General features: G+C 34.7%; 1 protein-coding gene across 1 annotated transcript in view; it reads right to left on the reverse strand.

The window, feature by feature from the left end:
- The window catches only part of PALS2 (protein associated with LIN7 2, MAGUK p55 family member), a 103,493-nt gene that overhangs the window by 12,661 nt on the left and 66,471 nt on the right, over positions 1 to 24,361 (reverse strand). Inside the window, exons 3-10 of the mRNA XM_060156058.1 lie at positions 22,211 to 22,363; positions 18,347 to 18,499; positions 17,107 to 17,334; positions 7,441 to 7,482; positions 5,834 to 5,965; positions 3,875 to 3,974; positions 3,470 to 3,538; positions 1,373 to 1,534 (exon numbers count right to left, since the gene is read on the reverse strand). Coding sequence (XP_060012041.1) covers positions 1,373 to 1,534; positions 3,470 to 3,538; positions 3,875 to 3,974; positions 5,834 to 5,965; positions 7,441 to 7,482; positions 17,107 to 17,334; positions 18,347 to 18,499; positions 22,211 to 22,363 — 1,039 coding nt within the window. The remainder of the gene's footprint in view (positions 1 to 1,372; positions 1,535 to 3,469; positions 3,539 to 3,874; positions 3,975 to 5,833; positions 5,966 to 7,440; positions 7,483 to 17,106; positions 17,335 to 18,346; positions 18,500 to 22,210; positions 22,364 to 24,361) is intronic.

The raw sequence follows: 24,361 nt of genomic DNA on the forward strand, positions 1-24,361 counted from the left end.
GTCAGGAGGTAAGGCCTACACTGGACAGAACAAGAAATAGCAGAATGAAGACATTATTAAGAAATATGGAAGACTAACAAAATAAATAGCAGAAAGATTGAAAAGTGACTGTTTCTGGTAAGTAGGCCAGAGGTGGGGTAGAGGAAAATGGAGTTATTTTTCATTACATATTTTTAAGAACTACTTGATTAAAATATGCTACATGTATTAATTTGATAAAAATTAAATACTTTAAAATACTTTGATCACAGTGAGATTTTTATTTTGTTAACTACTTAACTATGATTTGTCTGATTTAGTGATTTACCGTGCCTACAATGGAACTCAAAGTCTTACCCTGAAGGGATTACAAACAGCACATGAGGACAATGACAGCGTTGTTGCCCCAATACACCCCTAAACATGTTAGCAGTAAGATTACTCAATGAGAACTAAATGTCAAAGCATACTGGATGAAAGCAGAGAAACTCTAAAACTCATCCAAAAGAGATGGAGTGATGTTAGGCTAAGATTTGACATGGAAAGCTTAAAGGCATTAAAATACCTACAGAAATTCTGTGTTAATCAAAAGGGGGTTTGGTCAGCAATGGAAGCACAGAAAGGGGACTTAATAAAGGCAACACTGACTTGTGTTCAGGGGAGAGCGCATGTAAGTTCCCACAAGTAAAGGCTCATGTATCTCCAAAATGAATGCTATCACTGCCTTATTATAAGGACTAATACACCTTTGTATTTAACTCCTTGCTCTAACTCCATTCTCATCAAGCATGCTTCTGACATTATTTAACTTTCCTTGTAAATGTGCAAATAGAGAAAGAACACAAAGATCATAAAATGAGTGGTTCATCTAATGGTTATATTTCCCATCAGTATTATTGTATTTTGTATATAAATAAATGTGACCTTCTCTAATGCTGCCTGCTCTGGAAGAGGAATCTCTCTTGATGTGCTATCAAAAATCAGGTTTAGGACCTTACAGGACTGAAAGCGACAAGCCAGATCACGAGTGTCAGAGGATCCAGCAGGCTTCCCCTGCTGGATGAAAATGGGTGAAAATACAACTTTTCAGATACACATCAACTGTACAAGAAAATGCAAGGTTAATGCTGATTTTGCCACAACTCTTAATACTTGCATTTAACGAACACTTCTGGATTGAAGAGTTTGGAGAAGCGATCGCCACCAGGCAGCCAGCTGACAGGGCCCACAATGCTATTTCAAGACAGCTGTAGAGTTGCCAAGTTTTTCAGTATCATCTGCTTGTTCATTTTCATTGGCATAATTAGAAATTACTTGGGAATAAAATAACAATAATCTGCCCCACCCCCACTCCTTATTTCCAATTAAATAGTAAAGGAAACGGAAAACTTACATGGCACTGTGGTTCCAAATCTAGTGGGATTCAACACTATGAACCTGTTTTTCAAGCTTCTTCGTCCCACACCTTGAGCTCCTATCAATACTAATGTCTTTCTCTGGAAGGGAGGCATTTTGGCTACCTCCTCATATATCTGGATTTCATGACGATCAAATTCTAAAAGTAAGGAAATGGGAAAACATCATATTCAGTTATCTTTTTTTATTATTATTTTAAAATTAATTAATTTTTGGCTGCATTTGGTCTTCGTTGCTGCGCGCAGGCTCTCTCTAGTTGAGGCGAGCGGGGACTACTCTTTGTTGCGCTGCATGGGCTTCTCACTGTAGTGTCTTCTTTTGTTGCGGAGCACGGTCTCTAGGTGTGCGGGTTTCAGTAGTTGTGGCACGTGGGCTCAGTAGTTGTGACTTGCGGGCTCTAGAGCACAGGCTCAGTAGTTGTGGCACACGGGCTTAGTTGCTTCGCAGCATGTGGGACCTTCCTGGACCAAGGCTCGAACCCGTGTCCCCTGCATTGGCAGGTGGATTCTTAACCACTGCGCCACACAGGAAGTCCCTCAGTTATCTTTTATATGGATGAAAAACCTCTGCTGTTCTGTTCAGTAATGGCTTAGTTGTCTTGATAGTTAAGTATCACTTTAAGTGTACTGACTTAGTACAGATTTTTAAAAATAAATTTGGTAAAGTACAATAAATCATTTTGTACCCTGATTTAAACACCTGCTTCTATTCTTTTGCCTTAAAAAATTGTCTAACAAAACTAGAAAAATACCCTTACTTTATCCTTATCAGATAATCTATCCCTTAAAACCTGTTTCTTATTAATTCATCAGTAGAAATAATTACTTAATATAATCAAATTGCAAATTAGTTTATGTAATCTATTCCACTAAAAAGTGAGTATCACATATGGAGGATAGCAGTACACTTAGAGTGGCTGCTTAAATAAGTTTCATAGAATGAGTATCCCCTTCCAATGATATAAATGAATAAATACTGTGTGGTGAACTCTGCAAATATTAGTTTGATTAATAAAATGCATACAGACAACATACTAACATTTAAATATTAAGATTCTAAATTTATGTATAAAATAAAATGTTGGATCTTAACTACTTTCAGTAGAAACACATTCCAAAATTATGCTCGATGGGAAAATTAGAAATTTTCCATTTTGCAAGAAAGCTTTAAGAATATATATTTAATGAACAATAAAGCCAGAGGATTTCAAATATTATATTACCTATTATTATGGCTATAACTTTCAATCTATAGTAATAACACTTCTTCCTTAGGTTATTATCTTAACAGCAACACTTTCTTTGCACAATTTCTCCACAATAGATTAAGGGAGAGTCTAATTTCCCCTTATTATAATATTATTATTATAGTACATTATTAGATTATTTCCTTTCTAATGTGCTATTTAGTTTATTACCAATATAGAGGTAGCTCCGAAGTCAAGAAAGCACTTTAAAATTATCAATTCTTTTGAGTAAGCCTCCAGAGCCTTCTGATTCTAAGAGCTGCATTTCACTCCTATCAGCCTTTATAACTGAAAAGAATAACTGTGGTAGGTGTCATATTTATCTTTATTTAAGTCTAAAAGATTTAAGAAAGAATCCTACTAGATCAGGCTAAGATTTGTTTGGTCCAGTATTATTTTTCCAAAAGTATCATGGACAATGTTATGGCAGAATATGGTTGCCCTTAATCATAACTCTTTTATTATCTTTAAAAAGGCATTCTGTTCTGTGGAAATGACACAAGTTTCTATCAAAGTTCTTGAACAAATAGTTTCAATTGTCATATTGTTCCTTCATTAATACAAGCATAAATCCTAACCAATTCATTTTCTTATAAACTATGAGTATAAAATAAAGCACACTAGTGATAGTGCAAGTATATATATCAGGATTTAAATAATGCCTGTATATTATTGTACCAAGTGTTCACATGGCAGTCCCTTGCAGCTGGGTACTAATCTGAATTCATTCATTTAAAATTATACATTTAGAGTGTATGCCACATTGAGGATGATATACAGCTATTTCATACTTCGCTTGGATTTCTCAAAAATGTATTTAAAACATACCTGCATTTCTGGTTGTGAGATACATCATCTTTTTCTTTTTTTTGCTACTTATGGTTCCACAAAAAGGTCCTGAAGGATGACAAGGCAAATATAACTTAAACAGTATGTCAGACTATATACACTGCCCTGTGGTGTTCTATAGGGGTGGGAGAATTATCTTCCCAGTGTTGCATCCTACAAAGCAGAAGCAGGCAGGGGTGAGGTGAGCCACTGAATTCTGATACAATACCAGCAGGTGGCAGAAAGGGAACAAAAAGTTTACTTTTGAGAGCAGTACACTAAAGCAGATGAGAGGGATTAATTCCAGATATATTTTAAATAAATTCACCAGCTAATTCAGATGAAAGAGGCAAAGAAAGGTGGCCACAAAGGACTACTTGTTACTTATTGTATCGAGTTCATCACCTGAATTGTCCCAGTCTCTTCTAACAAATGCCTTTCTCTTCTCTTCCAGGAACTGGCTTGGAATGAGACCAGCGCTTCCTCCCTCTTTTACATGGCTAGCCTAGAATCAAATTAATGAATTGTATATCTCAGTGATCAAAATTTGAGACCACATTCTAATAAGTAGGACAAGCAATAGTCAGTTAAAAAAAAATCACATTTGATCTTAAGAAACTGACCTTGATATTTAAATCCATGGCATTGTCAGGATATTGAAACACTTTAGTACTGAGGAATCAATGGGTACCTAACCAGTGTGCTATTGGTAGTGAATTTTTAGACCAAAATACAAAGGTATAAGGCTCTTTAAATTACTAAAACTTTTTATTTATAATACTAAACTAGTGAGAATGGAAAGGAATAAATGCTGTTATGTGTTGGCACCTAGTTAGGTGTTTGTTATCCAATAATCCTACTACGTTGGTATTTCCTGAGGCCAAATCAATGGGGGGAAAAAAAAAGAGAGAGACAGCACTGGGAGAACAGAGTGGAGAGTTTAGTTCATGCTACCAGGAATCTGAATATCCTGAGGGGGAGTAAGTTTAAAATAGGTAAAACCTCACCTACTGTCAACAAACTAACTTAAAATGAAACCCAAAGAAGTGCTATTTCAAAATAGCGGCTGGAGAACTGGCTACTAACGGCTTCTCCCACAACATTAGTGACTTTATCCTTACAGCTAGCACAGAAAAATCCAGTATCATTTTTAGCAATTAAAATCCTGAAAAATACAATTAGAGTAATAATGACAAACATGCAGGAAGAGACTGAGATAGATAATGGTGACAGGTGATAGAGAAAACTGAGAGATGGCATTCACAGAGAAGGGAAAAAAGAGAAAACTGGGAAAGCTTCAAAAAGGACACTGTCACAGAAAGCAGATTTTTTTTAGATGAGTTCTAAGAAATTCAGTGGAAACCTCTTGAAATCATGGATTCCATTTAAACTACTCATTTCTTAGTTCTCTCACCACACTGTACCCTTATACATCACAATGTCTTAATTTAAATTTAAGGACATATTAGCAAGACTGTTCTTATTCTTGTAATTCATTCCCCCTTAGAAGTCAATATAACTTATTAGAGGTAATGTGAGTTACTAATATCTCCATTTAATTCAGAACTTAGTGCTAGGTACCAGGTCCTTTTCTTTCACACTTTGTTCCTTAATGAGACTCTCTTTTGCTTTTACAGTTTAAGAGATTTTAGACTTTGTTTCTACAGTTCTGAATACTGTGGTTGCTAGTCAATGTAAACAAGTACAAAACCGGACTTATTACTTATGCTAGAGTTTTCTGAAAACTGTATCAGTGGAAAGGAAAAGGAAGACCATCGCACACATCTTCTGGAAAATGGAGGGGGGAAAGACAGTGATAACACACATCCCTTTCCATACACACAGATTTCAATCCAAGACCAAACAACACGGATGATAAAGCAAGCCTTCATTTCTCAATTACTGAGAAGAGGTGGGCAAATGGATTTAAGACCTTAAGAGATTACGTTTTATTTGTCATGAATGTATACATAGAGGAGACAAGAGGAAGATTACTCTACCTACAGTAAAAGACTCCTAGTTAAGAGGAACAAACACTAAAAAGGGGTGACCCCCAAGTGAGTTGTTCCTACCCAATACTATATTTTACTGCAATCACATGTGGAAGAACTGATTGGTCTAGTCTCTAAACCAAAGGAAGAGAACCACAGGCTAGTTAATTCTGCATTTATTAACAGCTACTCACAAATTCCCTCTCAATTTGGTCTTCTGTCCACAAAATTAGCAGCCATGAAGCAGGAGCTGTTCATGCAGGAAAAATCATTGGAACAAATGCTAATACCTTCTTCCTGAATATTCAGATATTGGCCAGATCTAGATTAAAAATAAAAAGGCAGTTGAAGAGATTTTCAGAAGCATACTGACCTGCCACCAGTTTGGGTCTTCTCTGTTTACAATCTGAAGAATTTCTCCTTTTGAAAACTTCAATCCTGCTTCTTTGCAGGGTATCAGGTTATCATTGTATGGATTATAATCAAAATGACATTTCACAAATACCTAAAACACAGCACAATTAAAAATACTAGAGATGTATCATTTGTCACGGGATTTCTGAAATCTTTTTCAAAGCACTGTGATTTAATTGTAACTGACAATGTATTTAGTACTTCAACTAAGGAACCTGTTTTCCTTAAATAAGTATATAATTATTAGAACATTAATAATTTGGTATCAGAGAAGAAAATAAGAAATAAACGTTAGTACTACATTAAGTTTTTGTTTCTATTTTTAACTTCTAATTGTAAATCAACGGAGTTTGACAATTGTTTTCTTCCGCCATTCTTACACTTTCTCCCAATCTTTTCACGTGATTTTCCAACCAACACTGCGTAATTTTTACGCAAGTAAATGCTACTTTCTAATTAACATTCTGAATTAATATATGCAGCTGATTTAAGGCATGTATTTCAGATATAACAGGACTGACTTCTTAAAAGTTTCCTGAAGCAAAAATTAAATACTAAAAGTTTATATTGAAATCAGACCTGAAATATATTTATTAAACTTAAAAAACAAAATACAACCCACTTTCATCCCTGTTAATAACATATATTTTTAATCACACAGATTCACACTAGCCAAAATTAGTGTGGAAAATACTTTTCTGGAATCATCTTGCTTTGATGTAAACGATCAGCATTAAATTAATTGTAAGACAAATACTGAAAAAGCCTTGAAACTATTTTCCAATTTAAATTCATTTAACCACACAAATTTCCTTTAAATCTGTTTTATTAATAAAAGTATGTCAATTACCACTATTAGTTATGATCTCCAATATCCAAAATATTTAGTTTATTAATTTTAATTCTAATTAAGTTAAGCATTTTCAGTATTTGATGGCAAGTTCAGAGCAATTACTTTCTTAATACAGACTTTTTTCAGGCATATTTATACAAATTCAAATTTTATCTGCTAAGGAACTGACTTAGTATTAATCAGCAGGTAAACTAACAAGCAGGAAAGCACATAATTAGTCAAATAACAATGTTATTTTTCTATTTATCATACTTCTATAAATATAACCAAACAAGATATTCAAGTAACACAAGCAGATATATTACATTACTAGTGTACTAAAATGTACTGTGATGGATGCACATTAAAATGATTTAAAAATAACAATTTGGGAACATGACAAAATTTTAGTTACTTACAATTAGATGATTTTGACACAAAGCATTCAGAATATTTTCAATAACTTTTGAAAGGCTAAATATTAATGCTTAAAAAAATCAGTAAGCCAATAATTTTTTTCCTGATATACAATTTTAGAAATATCTCAAAGGCAAGCATACCAACAGTATTAAGATTGCTAAAATGTGACAACTGGCTAACTTGACAACGGCATGCAGCTCAATGTTTTGGCAATGGAAAATACCCAAAATGATTAAGTGTAATTAAGGTAAATTTAGCTGGCTGATAAGACAGAAAAACAGAGTACCAGAGAATCTCCTGGAATGACATCATACCTGACGGACGTGTGATGGATGCCTCTCCATATGGATGCAACTCTAAAAATACATTTTTCATTGCATAAATAAAGCCAGACTTTACACTGATAATAAATTAACAAAATACAAACAAACTACTGGCCCATTTTTACTTCACTCATTTTGGTAAAGCAACTACTTCCCTAATTAATTGTCCACAGGCTATAACACCTGAAAATGATACAAGCAAAAGTCAGAGGTGTTTGAGATGAGGCAGAGAAGAAGGATATGGATATGCAAAGTTGTAAAGATACCTGGATACTCCTTACTTCTCAAGAAAGCTGCACTGAATTAATAGTAAGAGGATCCTGTCATCTAATCATGAACGTGTTTATTATTCTTATCTGTGGGACAGAATATATTTTATAACAAAAGGCTCAGATTTTCTGAGTTAGTCCAAGTTTCAAATATTCATTTCCCTACTCTCATCAAATTGTTCTGGAAATGTCATTATTTGTCAAACAAACCACATCTCTCCAATATAAAAGATTTCTGGAAGAAGCAATTCTATTTTTTCATTAACCAAATTAGTTTTGGAACATTACTCTCAAGCTCAAAAACTCAGATTAAACTAGTTTTACTCTGAACTTCGAAAATTTGTCTGAAAAATCAATGAACCCAACCTTTGATCTAAACATTTTGTAATGACCTTTAAATCACAGAGTTTTGACTAGATTTAGTATAATTGTATTTTATTAAGTACATTTTAAAGTGTTTCATTAATAGGCTATAGATGTTAACTGTTCATTGGTTATTAAGAAGTTACTAAATACAACCGGCTAATATATTTCAATCTCATATTCTTCTTATCTCTAACAGAACTGAATAACCAACAATCTAAAGTAGAAGGAAGAGAAAAAAGAAAGTACAAATGGCTTTTAAACACAGGAGGAGATGTTAACCTCACTCAGAGTAGAAATACAAATTAAAACTATATTATAACATTTCCTTCCTGTCATATTAGCAGGAGTCCAAATATTTGATAACATTCTGTAGATAGGAAAATGCCTATTGGCCCATAGTCCTAACAGGTTGGTGGAAGAACTGGTTTAATCCCTTGGGAGGACAATTCAGCAAAGCTATCAAAATTATAAATGCAAAAAACCTCTGACCTAGTAATCCACCTCTGGGAAGGTGTTCAACAGCAGTGTTACTTAGATATATGCAAAATGACTTACGTAGAAGACTATTAACGACTGAATATGTCCTAATCACAAAAGATTGGACGCAATCTTAACTGTTTAACAATAGGGAGTGACGACTAGACTGGTAGTAGATTAGGAGGGAGATTTCAGCTGAATACATATTCCTATTTCTTGACTTCTAGAACCATGGGAATGACTCATCTATTCAAAAATTAAATTCTTATGGTAATGAAAGTAGAGATAAAATGACTCCCACTTCTGACTAAGAGACGTAACAAGGACCCACCCTCTAAACTGAAACAACTAAAATACTGGACAAAACATATGAAATGTTTGTCAAGACATCAGACAACGAAGACAGTGATCCCTAAAAACTGGAAATAAACAAGATGAACTACAATTGCCCCAATTAACTGCACAGAAAAAGTTTCCAGGTTGTAACCCAGGAAGGGGGACGCTAGGTAGAGCCTGGTGGTCTACAAGTTGAGGAGATGAGCTGAGAGACAGGGAGATCATGGGGGTTACAGTGCACAGAACAGAGTGACAGTGTGGAAAGGGTTACACAGAGAAAGGGCTCAAGAACTAGAGGACTCCCTCCAGCGTTCAGCTGAATACTGGTCAGTGCATGTCATGAGTACGATCAGGTAAAGAATCAGCATTATGGGGAACAATATCAGGAGGTCTAGCAGGGTCAGAAATAGTTTCTGTTATCACCAGTGTGAGTGGAAAAACCTCATAATTCATGAAGCATTCAGTATTCAGAAGGGTTTTGCCCTAGACTTAATCCTACTCTGGTTGCACCTAACAAAGCTTAAAAAAGCACAATCTGAAAAGGATCTAACTGCTCCCACATAATGTAACTATCCTAGAACAAAACCTGAGAATATTTCTAAGAATACAAAAATATCCAGCACTCAGCAAGGTAAAATTCATATCTGGCAGCCAATCAAAAATAACCAGACATGCAAATAAGCAGGAAAATACAACCTAAAATATGGAGAAAAATGAACCAATTAAGAGTGACCCGGAAATAACAAATGGGACTGATTTAGTAGGCAAGGACATTAATATAGTTATTTTTAACTTTACATATTGTAGTCATATGTTCAAGAAGCTGGAGGAAGGATTCGGCATGTTAGGTAGAAACACGGCAGATATAAAAAGGTTCCATTCAAATTTCTAGAGATGAAAACAAAAATATCTGAGATGAAAAGTACACTGGATATGATAAACAGATTAGACATTTTAGAAAAAATAATAATAAATTTGAAGACAAAGCAATAGAAACTGTCCGACATGAAAAAGTGGGAGAAAACAAGACTGAATAAATGAAAAGAGTGTCAGTGAGCTATGGGACAACTTCAAGGAGCCTAACACGTATAACTGGTGTCACCAAAGGACAGGAGTAACAGAGGAACAGAAAAAATATTCCAAGTAATAACAATCAAAAAATTTCCAAATCTAATGAAAGAGTCTTTTTAACAACTGAAAAGAAACTGGAAAAACTGGATACCTACGTGCAAAAACAAAAACCCCAAACCAACGCTTTGATCCATATATTATACCCTATATAAAACACAGTGTAAATGGATCACAGAGCCAGATGTAGAGTGTACAATTGTAAAACTTTTAGAAGAAAACATAGGAAAAAATCTTTATAACCATGTGTTGTACAAAGATTTTTTCACACAGAACAAAAGCATGATCCATTAAAAAAAAATGGACAAATCAGACTTCATCAAAATTAAGAATGTCTGCTCTGTGTATTACAGTGTTAAAAGAATGAAGACAAGCCCCTTCTCACTTGGAGAAAATCTTTGCAAATCATAATTTCGATAAAGTACTTGTATAAAGACATAAAGAACTCTCAAAGCTAAATAATAAGGAAAAAAACAACTCAATAAAAAATGGATGAAAGATTTGAAGACATCACCAAAGTAGTCATAAGCATGGCAAATAAGCACATGAAAAGATGCTCAATATTAGCAGTCATTAGGGAAATGCAAATTAAAATCATGATGAGACACCATGACACACCTATTAGAATGGCTAAAATTATAAAGACTGACCATACCAAATGCTGGTGAAGATGTACAGTAATTGCAACTTTCCTATAGTGCTGGTGGGAATGTAATTAGTACAACCACTTTTGAAAACAGTATGGCCATTTCTTTACAAGTTCAACATATACCTACCAAATGACCCAGTACTTCAACTCTTAGGTATTTACCTGAGGGACTTACATGTAAATGTCCATAGCATCTTTATTTATAATAGCCCCAAACTGGAAACAACAAAAATGTTCATTAGCCAGTTAATGGATAATCAAACTGTGGTACAGCCATGCAATGGAATACTACTTGTTAATAAAAAGGAATCAACTACAGATACACATAAAAACATGGATAAATCCCCAAATAATTATGCTGAGTGAAAGAAGTCAGATTAAAAAAAAAGCAAAATCAAAGGATTCATGTTGTACGAATCCATTTATATAAAAATATAGAAAATGTAAGCTAATTTATAGTGACAGAAAGCAGAGCAGTACTTGCCTGGCATGAAGGTTGGGCTGGGGGTAAGGAGCAGGCGGGGAGGATTACGGCAGACCCAAGAAAACTTCTGGGGGTGATAGATACGGTCACTGTCACGACTGTGTTGAGGGTTTCATGGGTACATAATAGATATGTCCACATTTATTAACTGTATGCTTTAAGTATATGCTATTTATACAAACTTTACCTCAAAGATACCTTTAAAAAGTAAAGCTAAAAATAGTCAAAGTACTGACAAAATAAAATATTGCACAGGAGTATGCTGTGCCTATGCAAAGGATAATAATTAGCAGAAGAAGAAAAATCATCAAATGGAGAAAAGGCTGGAGAAACATCTCCGATCATGACCTCTGTCCTAAATCAGAAGGAGGCTGGTAATTCGTTTGGGAATGTGCTGGCTGAACATGGTACAAGTGCTCCGTACACACTCTCAGTCTCAAACCATAGTTTCAGGTCCACCTGAGTTTACACATCAGAGTTAAGTGACAAGGTAGTGAATACAGTGATCAGAGTTGCTAAGAAGTTCTCTACAATAATAACAGATAATTAAGGGAGAATGTTATTTTCTAAAGATTTTCAAAGTGTATGAACTCAGCCTATTCAAATGCACACACACAAACAACATATTTTGAGATCAGCAAGGAAACTAGATTATATATTTGGTTTAAAAAGCTATCAGGGGCAGTTCACACTTCTGTGTGGTAAATAACCATACGTGGGCCACAAATTTAAGCTTCTGTTAGTTAAAAAAATATATATTTTTAAATTTATTAACCTGGCTGCTCTGAAATCATACTACTAATAATTCTTAATTTACATTACACTTGAGTCATTAGTTCATGCAAGGCCTGCTTTTATTTTGTTAGTTTTAACAATATAATAAAAGCCATGAACTTGCCACTCAAAGCAGAAGCTAGAAACCTACATGGTCCTCCTGCCCACATTCCATTCCATCCCACCACCCTCGCTTCCCCAACAATGAAGGTAACCCTCATCCTGAATCTTGTGTCCACAAACGCCTTGCTTTCCTTTTTGTATAGTTTTATTAAACCTATATGTAATCTGTTAAAGTATATATACCTAGTTATTTAAAACTTAAAATAGATAGTATCATGCTCTGTGCATGTACTCTTTTGGGGAACTGACATGCTTGTTAACATGTTTCTAGCTGTACATATTGCTCTAAGAAATTATGTGTCTTAGTATATGTAAACATTCAACCCTAATAATGCTAAACCTTCTTCCTCCCAACGTGGTTATACCAATTTGCACTGCCACCAGCAATGTAGAAGAAATACTCTATACTCACAGCTACATTTTTTGCCAACTGAATTTTATAAAACGGTATCTCACATTGTGACTTTTAATATCTCTTCATATGTTTACTGATCATGTATCCCCTTTTACTTGATTTGTGTAGGTAGAGTTTCATATATTATCCCTGTGAATAACCAATTTCATTCACTGAATAGTCTTTCTCACTGAAAGACATATCATCTTTGTCAGATATCAAAGAAATGTATGTGTGTAGGTCTCCTTCTGAACTCTCTCTTCCATTGTTCATTCTGTCTAGTCCTAAGCCAATAATACCACATATCTTAATTCCTACACATTAATAATAAGCCCCTCTTCCTGCTTTTCTGCCTCAAAAGTGTCTTGGCTATGCATCTTATCAAATACCATGAAAAAACTTATTGAAATTTTCACTGGAATTTAACTGAATCTACAAGTCAATTTAAGGAAAACTGATATCTTCATAATACTGTCTTCCTGTCCATGAACATGATATATCTGTTTACTTAGATCTTACTAATTTTTTGTGCATGGAGGCCTTGAATATTTTTGTCAGATTTATTCCTAGACATAAATGTGACATTCTCTGACTCTATTATAAATGTCCTAGTTAATTTCTAGATGTTTCTAGAAATGCAACTGACTTTTGTATATTAATCTTATTTTCAAGTATCTTGCTAAATGATTTCTAAAACTTTATACTTTGGGGGGGTTTCAAATAAAAAATATCTTACTATTTGAAAATAATATTTTATTTTCTCCTTTCCAAGTCTTGCTTCCATAATTAATTTATTTTTGTCTTCATGCGCTTATGGAACTTTCCATAAAATATTGAACATAAGTGGCACTAATGAACATCCTTCTCTAGTTCTGAATTTTTTTAACGATGCAATGACTTTATTAATCCTTGTTTTAAAACTTTATGTTCTGGCTTCTTTGGCTTAATTAACTGCAAATAAATAACTGTATAAACAATAATTTAAAAAGCAGCAGTGTCCAAGAGCCTCAGAATTTAAAATATTACAGGTTTCGATATTTCACTATATCCTAAACAAAATTTTTTTAGGAGTCAAAATTCTTGAAGTTTCGTTTTTTTTTTTTTTTTTTTTTTTTAAAGAAGTGGTCAATTCCCTTTGCTTCACTGTTGGAAGCCTCATCAAAATTCTGAACAAAATCACCCTCCTCTCCAATAGCAAGTGGAGCTTTTCCATCCAGCTTATGCCAGGATCTTGAAAGCTTGTTGACACCAAGCTGGTCTAAGATTGGGGTGACCTTTCTGTCAAGGGCTTTGTCTCAGCATGGCTGGTAATGGTGAAAGTGTTTGCTGCCAGAGACCTCTGAGCGTTAGGACTGTTAAGGTGGATCATCACTCCCTGGTTTGCAAATACATTTACCTATTTAAAAGTCAGAGATACTGTTTATTCCTAGTTTCTTTAAGGAGAACTGAAGATTTTTTATCATCTGTGGTAACAGATATTTGTAATATCATCTGTTACTCTATATATCATCTGAGGGTGGTTCCTTTTTATCCTCACAATTATGCCTGAAGTTTGGCAAGGTTTCTCCTGGTTTATGGTGGGTTTTTCTCATCTTAGGGTGGAAACTGGGCTTCACAGGGGCCTGGGGTTTGCACTCAAGTAGTCTCAGGCAGACCAGCTTAGACTCCAGTTCCTGATTTTAAAGAGAAATGCTTCTAACAGTCAACTACTGAGAATGTTTTAGGTTTTTTAATTAAAAAAAAATAAGATTAAGGAGGTTCTGTCCTGTTCCTAATTTACTAATCTTTTTTAAAAACATCATAAATAAGTATTGAATTTTATCTAATTCTCTACTGATATTTTTCTCCTTTAATCTGTTAATGTGTTTGGTTACATATATGGATTTTCTAACATGAAACCACCCTAGCATACATAAATCCAACTTGGACATGTTGTAGTATCTTTTTTATATATTGTTAAATTTCATTTGCTAATACATTACTGAGAATTCTTACATGTATATCCTTGAGTGAAATAAAACTGTAATTTCTTTTCTTAACATTTTTGGCACCTGGGTCATAATGGCCTCAAAGAGAGAATTCCCATCAATGTGGCCTTAAAGAAATGGAATTTTAAACAGCTTTGGAAACCCAACATACATGTAAGTTGGAGAACTTCAGAATTAGCTGCAACTTCTAATCCATCCTGATCTTCAAATTAAAAATATAGATTCTTAGGTCTCATGAAAGATTTTGGAGTTTTAGTAAGCACCTCAAATGTCACTGATAAAGATGACCCACTGACCATGCTTTGAAAAACAGCACCCTGGTATGGAGACTTCCTGGCTTCCATCTGCTCTCACGGCAATAAGAGAAAGAGTTAAGACAGGCCCAACAGGACTACATGGTGGAGCTTCCAGTGACTGAAAGGGGGCAGAGTTGGAAAGGCTGAAAGCCCTTGATTCCCATTAGTATCTCTTAGTGAGAGGACCACAGTGTGCCCAGGACAGTCGTATTCCAGCATAATTAGTAATCATTCCCCCTCTCACTTTAAAAATGTCCCAGTTTGGCTGTGTTTTCTCTCTCCTGTTGGAAGGCTCCATGTTAGAGTCTTCTTTTTTATGGTAAGATAGGTCTGAGACTGCCTCAGGCTTGGATGGAAGGCCTCTCCTTTCCCCATTTCAATGCCCTCTCCCAGTTCTGAAGGCTAAATAAAAAGCAGAGTTTGAGAAGGCACAGGATGGACAAAAATGTATGCCTAAGATAGGGCTAAATACCCTTGCATTTCACATCGTTCAGACCATTCACCAGGTGCAGAATCTACAAAGGAATTTGGGCCAAAGCCCTAGCTACTAATATCACAAAAATTACTTTTTCCCATAAAAGTCCATCATAGCCATGGTGAGCTGGTAGGAATTCTGAAGTGTGAACCACAGGGGAAAAAGAAAATCTTTCTAACTATCACAACTAACATATAATTTAAAAATACATACATAAATCTTAAGTTCTACTTTTCCAATCTACTCAGGTGTCAACTGAGGAAAAAAGTAGTCTGAGAGGTACTAGTTATTTAAAATGTCTAATTTCTAACACCAGTTCTTTCATGATTCTTTTCCTTGAAGACAAGGTTTCTACCCTTCATTTGAACCAAAGTTCACTATAAGCCTCTGTATTTTCAGAAATCCAATTTACATACTAAAATTCATGACTGACTATTCTTTTTTTTTTTTTTTTTTTGCGGTACGTGGGCCTCTCACTGTTGTGGCCTCTCCCGTTGCAGAGCACAGGCTCCGGATGTGCAGGCTCAGCGGCCATGGCTCACGGGCCCAGCCGCTCCGCGACATGTGGGATCTTCCCGGACCGGGGCTCGAACCCGTGTCCCCTCATCGGCAGGCGGACTCTCAACCACTGCGCCACCAGGGAAGCCCCATGACTGACTATTCTTATCCTCCAAAGAATATAAAGCAGGTATTCAACACACATTATTTCAAAGAATTGTATGTAAATATAAACACTAGTCTTTTAAATTATATTATCAATATTAAAATATATTGGCAGTATCTTATGTAAAAGACCTAAAATTTTATTCACACATGAAACAATAAATTTATGGAATAAACCTGAATAATTAAAGGCATCTGAAACACTGATAGATATTTCCTATGTCTTCAGTATCTAGATTCAACAACCCTCTCTCTCCTCAGTTCCAACATGCTTACCATGATTGTCAACTGTTCCTTTGCCATTACTTTATTACTTTTTCCTTCTTTACCACTTCTTTACAATCACAACACCACCACCTCATCGCCACCATCACAACAATAGCAGCAACTACTTGCTGAGCACTCAGGATGTGCCAGGTGCTGCTGTGAGAGCTTAATGTGAATTAACTCATCTGATCCTCACAACAATCTTTTAAGAAAAGGAATATCCCAACTATATAGATGAGAAAACAAAAGCACAGAGAGAATAATCTAGTAAGCGGCGGCACAGGTATCTGAACCAAAGCAGTCGTCACAGCCTTCCATTAGAGTTGCCTTTCACAAATTACCCCACACCTTCAAAAATCTGCTTCCTGACTACACGATCTCATTTCTCTCCTTTCTGAAATTCACTCAACATAATGAGGTTAGATGATCACTGTCATTAAAACACTCCTCTGCTTAATAATCTATTTTACCTAAAAATTAGTTACAAAATGTAGACCAAATGCGTACAAATCAGGTGTTCAAGATTCTTTTCATTTTGGACCCATCCTCTCTCTCTGGCCTCATTCTCTATTTAGCCCATCAGAGGAACACTAAGCTAGAAGTGATCAGGACTACATGCTTATTTTCTCACACAGCATGGAACATAACAGGTGTTAAAAATATTTGCTAGATTAATGACTAAAAGGCTTTATGGTTTTTCTCATACCTAGCTGTAGGTTACTGAAATGCTAGGGTTCATGGTGTTCACAAAGAGATCTCTTTCCTAATTCCTTTTGAATAGTAAGATGATATTGTTTAAAAATCCAAAAATTCACCCATGACGAAATAAGGCACTTCAGAACAATTAAACCAGTAGTTTTTTCTCCTTTCTTCTCTTTAGCAAAAAAGTAGCAACTGGTGGCTCTACCCAACAGTGTGATTAAAGAAATAAAAGCATTCTTAATATTACCAAGAACTTTATTACTAACCTGTTGAGGAATAATGGTATCTCTATAGCTTGGTAAAATTTTCAGGGTGACACTTCCACTAATATTTTTCAGTAATTCTTGTAATTCCTTTGGATTGTTTCCAACCTCATGGCCATTGACTTCTTTAATGATATCTCCCACATGAAGCAGACCCTGTCGATCTATCATCCCTCCATGAAGGATTCGGGCAATTACCAGATCATTATTTTCAACCCTAAATGTTACACCCTAAAGGAAATAAGGAATGGAATTATTGATTTTAGGTTGTTAGGAAGAAATCTTAAATAGTCATGAACATGTATGTATTAGAAGATAATTCCAAAAGTAGGTAAGTGTATCATTCCTACTTTTCCCACGTTCTCTCCTGACTCAATACTCTAATCTCATTAAACCATATGCCAGGGGACCGTGGCCTGTTAGGAACCAGGCCGCTCAGCAGGAGGTGAGTGGCGGGTGAGGGAGCAAAGTTTCATCTGCCGCTCCCCATCACTCCCATTACCACCTGAACCACCCCCCCCAACCCCATGGAAACACTGTCTTCCACAAAACCGGTCCCTGGTGCCCCAGTGGTTGGGGACCGCTGACATACCATCCCTTAAAAAAGGACTTTCATGGTAAGGGTAACTGAAAATGAAACATCTTAGCTTGCATTCCACAGGATAAAAGGAAGCTTGAAGGAGCAAGAAAATGTATTTGTGCATTCTGATGGCCTTGTTTCCGGCTTTTCTCATTTTTCCACTTCACTGTTCTTATAGTCAGAGCCCAGAAATAAGCATGTCAACAGGAAATTATAAACTTCATTACTTATAGAGTCCTACCAATGTTTTCAATTTTTGTTAATTAATTTTTATTGGAGTACAGTATAGTCACTTCAATTTTTCATAACAACCTTCTTCAGTGTTTTGATACTATAATTAGCAAGCAACCTGAGTTTATTTCTTCAAAGGGTATAGGAAAAAAATAGTTATCTTTTGAAATTTTTGCTACCATCGGCAAACTTCTTCTCGCCTCTAATTCAGTTTAACTTTTAATTTTGGTTTAATTTTGCATACTAAATCAAGCTGAGAGAGCATCAGCTGTGTATTTTATACACAGGCCAAAAAAGACTGATAAAACAAACATGAATGAAGTTTTCATAATGATACAAATTATGAAAGAGAAAAAAAATGAGATAGAGTAGTGACTCAGCCACTAGTATGTCAGATTTCAGATTTAAGAGGGTACTGACTTATCAACTCACCAGTGGTTCCCCAGCTCTTTTGTGAATACCAAGAATACGAATGGCATCTACTGGTAATAACTGATTATTGATAGAAGAATTATTCATTTCTGGGCTTGATGGAGGTGACTCATAACACTTTGATGCCACAATATCATGGGCCTCCAAGAGTGACTAGAAGGATTCAAAACAGCCTGTGGTTATTAATTACAGATGGAATAAGTTATTAAAAATAACTTAGTTCATTACCCCAGTAGAGTACTAAAAATTTCCAAGGCACAATTATTAAATTCCCAAATATAAGTTAAATCAAGTATATACAGAATCTTTTTATGACATATAAGCATGTATCATTTTACTTATTATCAAACAATATTGTATTCCTTGTTTTAAAAGATCTGAAGAGACTAATAGTTTTGTGACTTTTTAGAGACTGATAGTTTTGTGACTTTTTTTTAAAGCCTTATGTTTAATGGAAACTGAACCTAGATGTCCAAGTGTGATGCAATAGAGGCAATGAATTTCATTGCCACCACTGTCATCACCGTCACTCAATATTTATCAATTCCTATTTGTTAGCTATCATACAAATTCAAATGGCAAGGACCGTAAGTTTTATCCTAAGCCTGTTGTTAGCAACACCACATATTTTTCACATGTACAAAATGTCTGGATATCTTAAAAAGATATCCAGTGAATAAAAATTAGCATCTTATATCAGTGATAAGAAATTTCATATTACTAATAAAGGTATAAAATTTACATTTTTTGGGGGAAAAAAGAGCCAGTAATGGTCCTGAATATAGTACACTTTTACCTCCTACATTTACTGTATATGTGCTATCTTCATGGATGACTTTGCTCTAGCTTTCTTATAGGAATTTCTTATAATTTGGGGGGTTATATTTATTTTTATTTATACTGTAATTGTGTATACTCAGCTTAAACCTAAATTAAAAAAATTTTTTTGAATGGTGGGAGTGCAAATTCAAACAAAAAAAGATCAAAATAAAAGGGGGAAAATGTCAACAGGTTCAGAACAGAAGCAATCAGTATACGGGTTTAATTGGTAATTTTTGGTCATTTCATGAAAATAGTATCAGAGACTGAAGAAAAATATTCACAAATCCATATATAAGTATTATTCCTATACATGCTGGAAGTTACTCAAATCACTAATCTGGGCTGCTTAGTTTTTACCATATATACTCTTCTTAGGCAATATTATCTACTCCTGTGACTTGAACCACTGCTTATACACTGAGAACTCCCTTGGTCCAGAACTCTCATGAGCGTAAGATTCATATACTAAAAATCTGCCCACAACTGGCCAAAGTCATGATAATTTGACAAATCAAAACAAAACTAAGGATTGTAGAGGATTGAAACATACTGAATTAATGAAAACTCCGTAAGTCCACAATGCTATTTAAAAAACAGGACTGAAAAAACCTCCTTTGTTACCATTTGAGATTGCTATTTTAAACAATTCTTTACTTTGAAAGTTGGTAAAGAAAAGAATCTAGCATTTCCCTAACTTTTCAGTAGGAAATGCATTACAGGTTAACTAAACAGCTCAGTTGATGAGGAAAAGCTCTACTTTATATAAGAACACCAGCTAATAAATGTAGAATGAGAGAATTTGAAAAATGTCATGTTGCAACCTCTAATGAAAATATTGATTCAGGCAAGGATTATTAATTTATGTTTGTCAGTAGGTAAATGGTTGAAAGGAAACAGCATTTGTATAATGCTAGAATAATAACATACTAGATTACTTCCTAGTGGAAAGGCTTTCAAGGATAGGATCAGGTTGTCATTGCTCTTAATCAAGGACTAATCTCAGCAACAAGAGTGATGGACCAACCAGGTATTATACGTTGTCTGATGTAGATTAATTTATGTTGTATCACCTTACTTAAGATGCATTCTAGTTCCAAATAATTAATTTGAACCATCTTTTAGGTAAAACTTCTGTTTATAAGAAATAGAAGGGATAAATAAACAACACAGCAGGAAAGCAACCAGATAAATCCAGGGAGTGGATTCTGCAGGAAAATGGCCTGGTCTCTTCCATGGGTCAACATCATAATCAAGGGAAAAAGGGATGGTCCACCCAGATGCCTCACATGGACCTAGGTTGAAAACTCATATGCACAAAGCAGCTATAAAGAATATTTTGGGGGAAATGGAGATGTGTGAATACAGAATGTGTACTACATGAGACAGAGGTCCACTGAAATGAAAAAGTGGACATCAACAACTGAAAAAAAGGGTAAGTTACAAAATAGCTTGTGCAAAATGACTGCAATCAGTAGAGGAAAAAAATATGTATGTACATTTATGCCTAGAAAAAGTATGGAGGAATATGCACTATGGTAGTACAGTAGTGGATTGGGTAGTAAAAATGCAATGTCTTAATTTTTACTTGTTGCCATTTCATAATTTTATGTACTTATTAAACTTTATATAAATGTATGCATTAAATTTTATATACTTATATAAAAAATACAGCGTGCTTGAAAAGCTCTACCAGATGCTTCTAAGGTATTGCAAACTTAATATGGCCAGTTACCTTAACATTAACATGTCCAAAACAGTTCTCCTAGAGTGGATGCCGTCAATTGTCTGTCAGAAATCCTGTCCGTATCAACTTCCCACATTTCTCTTCTGCAGCTGTCGCATGTAACCACTCACTAAGCCCTACTGATTTTGCTGCTTAGAACTTGAAAATCCTCACATTTCCCACTATCTGTACTGCTGTCACAACTTCTTGCCTTGGTACAAAACCATCTGGCTCCACAATCTGACCTCTCCCTGTTTAATAACCACCACCACCCACCCACCCCCGCAATCCTGAGCCAAAGTTTCCCAATGTCCTCAGGATAAAGTCCAAATAACTTAGTATGCCTTATAAGGCCTCAAATAACTGGCCTCTTCACAAAGCTGTCTTTGACATGTGTTTGTATTTTTTGTACCTAAGATACAGATTTACGTAGGAACCATCTCACTATAAATGTACATAATTTTTGCAGTAACATTGTTAAGAGAGTCACAGAAAGTCTCTGAGAAAAAGCAAAGGGGTTTTGCCATTTGATTTTTAATGCTAAGATTTGCAATGGCAGGCAGGTGACACTTTATCCCAGGACCATTTATTGAACAGTCCATTCTTTCTCCACTAAAATGTACTATCTCGGTCATAAATCAAGTTGCCATTTGTCTGTGGATGTATTTCTGGGGTTTCTATTTTTCTAATACTGCCCCAATACCACACTGTCTTAATTACAGGTTTATAAGAAGTCTCCTCGACCTCCTTTTATTCTGAAACTGATTCTTCTTTGGTAAACTGATTAACTCTTCACCTACACAGACAAATGCTTAAATTGCATTTATTTTATTATTTTTTTTTACCTATGGAAAGTATGCTATGTCATAGTTTCTATCATCATACAGCTCTCTTTTGTTCCAAGGTCATCAACTGCACCCCAGTCTTAGAAGCAATACTGAAAATGTATACAGCTGGTCACAAGGAGGGCTGGGAAACTGGTAGTGAGGAAGAAAAATGCACTATCACAGGGAGAAAAACGTCCCCAGCATGTGGTGTGATGGTGAAGCAGGGCTGTTGTTTTTTTTTTTTTTTTAATTACACAAAGAAAAATCCATTCTGATGTACTTCTGTGACAGACCCTATACATCTGTATAGTATGTGTGTCTGTTTATGTGGTCCCAGCAGAATGGGATATTAAAATATCTAAGCTGGAATTTGCAAAATATGGCCCTAAATAATCCTTAAAAAAAATCATCTTAAACTGAAACTTAACTACTACAGGAGAATATTTTGGGAATATAGGGGACTTGGAAAGAAGAGCAATAGGGAAAGTTTACCTGGAAGTGAGGCTCTTTGAGTATACCAACCAGTTCTGCCACATTTTCATCCACATTTATTAGAGGAGTGATATCTTCAAGAATTTCGTTGACTAATTCCAAGTTATTATCACTGACAGCTTCTAGTTTTGAATCTTCTAGCCTCTCGTGAGCCTGAAAAGACAACAGTATATTAAAATAATAACACACACTGTTTTGCTCCAGACCGCGGTTTTCTTCTTGATTTGTTTCCTTTTTATAAAGAAAGTTTTAAAAGATATTACTTGAAAGTTTGATTCACTGCAACCAAATCTTTCAATGAGAGGTAATATATAGATTTCAGAGTAAATGTTATCATGCAATATAATAAATCTTGGCCTCTATTCCTACCCTAAAAGTAATGGAAAACTCATTTTTATAACTAAACCATGAGAAAACTGAATAGGCCAATGATAATTTAAAAAATGTATTAGATTTCCTACCTGACAGAATTTCCTAATGACTTTCTAGTCTAGACTCAAACTCTAAATGATACCGTTTATGCTTTATTAAATGATTAAGCATAATAAAAATAAAAAATAGGAATGTAATCGTTATATGGATTGTCATTAAAAAACAATGAAAATCATTTTGAGAACCCCAAATGATAAGGCTAAAGCTACCATTTTCCAATTTTGAAAATTCAGCAGAAAAAGGCAATTCAGGAAAGGCAAGTCTTGAACTGAGCCTTGAAGGACCATATGATCTCATTAGGGGAATGATCCCCTTATGTCTCCATATCTTAAGCTGATCTGTTTTTCTTAATCTCACAACCTTTTCCACAGAAAATGAACCATGAATCATACTGTCACAGGAAATACGTAGTCCTAACTATCCTTTAATAGTGGGAGTAAAGCAGAGTTTTAAATTCAAACTTAGAATGAACACTAAGCAGTCTCTATCTTTTAAGTGTTGTTCTTCTGATAAATGGTTGCTGTCCGATTTTGAAGACAGGTAGAGCATAACTATAAAGATTTAGCTTATAAATGAAAACATGCAAGATGACAAATCTCACACTTAACATTTTAAGATTCAATTCTGTAAGTGACGAAAAATCCAAATTTCAAGCGGCAACAGTATCAAACTTTAACTTATCCCTATAATACTTTAGATGTTATTTCTACCATACGGAGTAGATCCTTCAGAGTTCTAACACATCTTCTAATTTTTTTATTTTTAAATTATATTTTATTTAAACAAAAATATCATTTCACATGTATCAATGTAAAATTGTTAATGAGCTGTCTAACAATCTTGGTTTTTGTATGTCATCTTCTAAATGATATACTTCCTAATTTTAAAAATGCATTTTTACATTTAAATGTATTTTTCCAGGTAATTCACAAGATTGAAATAAGTTTAAGTAGAAGAGAGGGGCTATACATTGGCAACATTTTAAAGAAACACATCTGAAGAAGAAATTTTAAGTCATATGAAATAAACTGATACAGAAGAAATTATAACTGTTATAAAACAAAGAAAAATGTCAAAAGACCAAATATAATTTAAACAGAGGAATGAGTTTGTATTAGATTTAGATAAGAAAAAAATTAAGAAGACTAGAGAATGCCACAAAGAGTGAGAATAGGTAAATTTATAATTTTCTTAAAGTGTAATACAAGCCTAATAAAGACAGGATGATGAAGACATTCAACATATATCACGGAATGATTATCACCATTGGGAAAAAAAGTAATGTACACCAATTACTTAACTCTTATAAAACAAGCTAGAATTGCTAGTTGTTTTAATACAAATATTCATTGTTAATAAATCTAATGTAAAATTGTTAACCTTGCAAATACTTTTAATACTCTTATGGTAGCATAAGAAATCTTAAAAAAAAGGAAGAAAAGAACTTTAACATTTATTGAGGGCTTTTGTTTTGTGCCAGGAACTATATTCTCAGCATATTATGAGATTGTGTGTGTGTACTCAGCAAAGGTAGGTGTGTTATTATCATCTTCACCTTATACACACAGACACTGATGATGCAAAATGAGATACAGTGATTGCTTGAGTTCACACTACTAGTAAGTGGCTAAGTCAGGTAGTCCAACATCAAGGCTTGAGCTCTTACATACTAAAGCTTATTCGACTTTTATCACTATACAGCCAGCTACTCTATCATCA

Source organism: Lagenorhynchus albirostris, chromosome 8 (genome assembly GCF_949774975.1).
Source record: "Lagenorhynchus albirostris chromosome 8, mLagAlb1.1, whole genome shotgun sequence".
NCBI lineage: Eukaryota > Metazoa > Chordata > Mammalia > Artiodactyla > Delphinidae > Lagenorhynchus > Lagenorhynchus albirostris.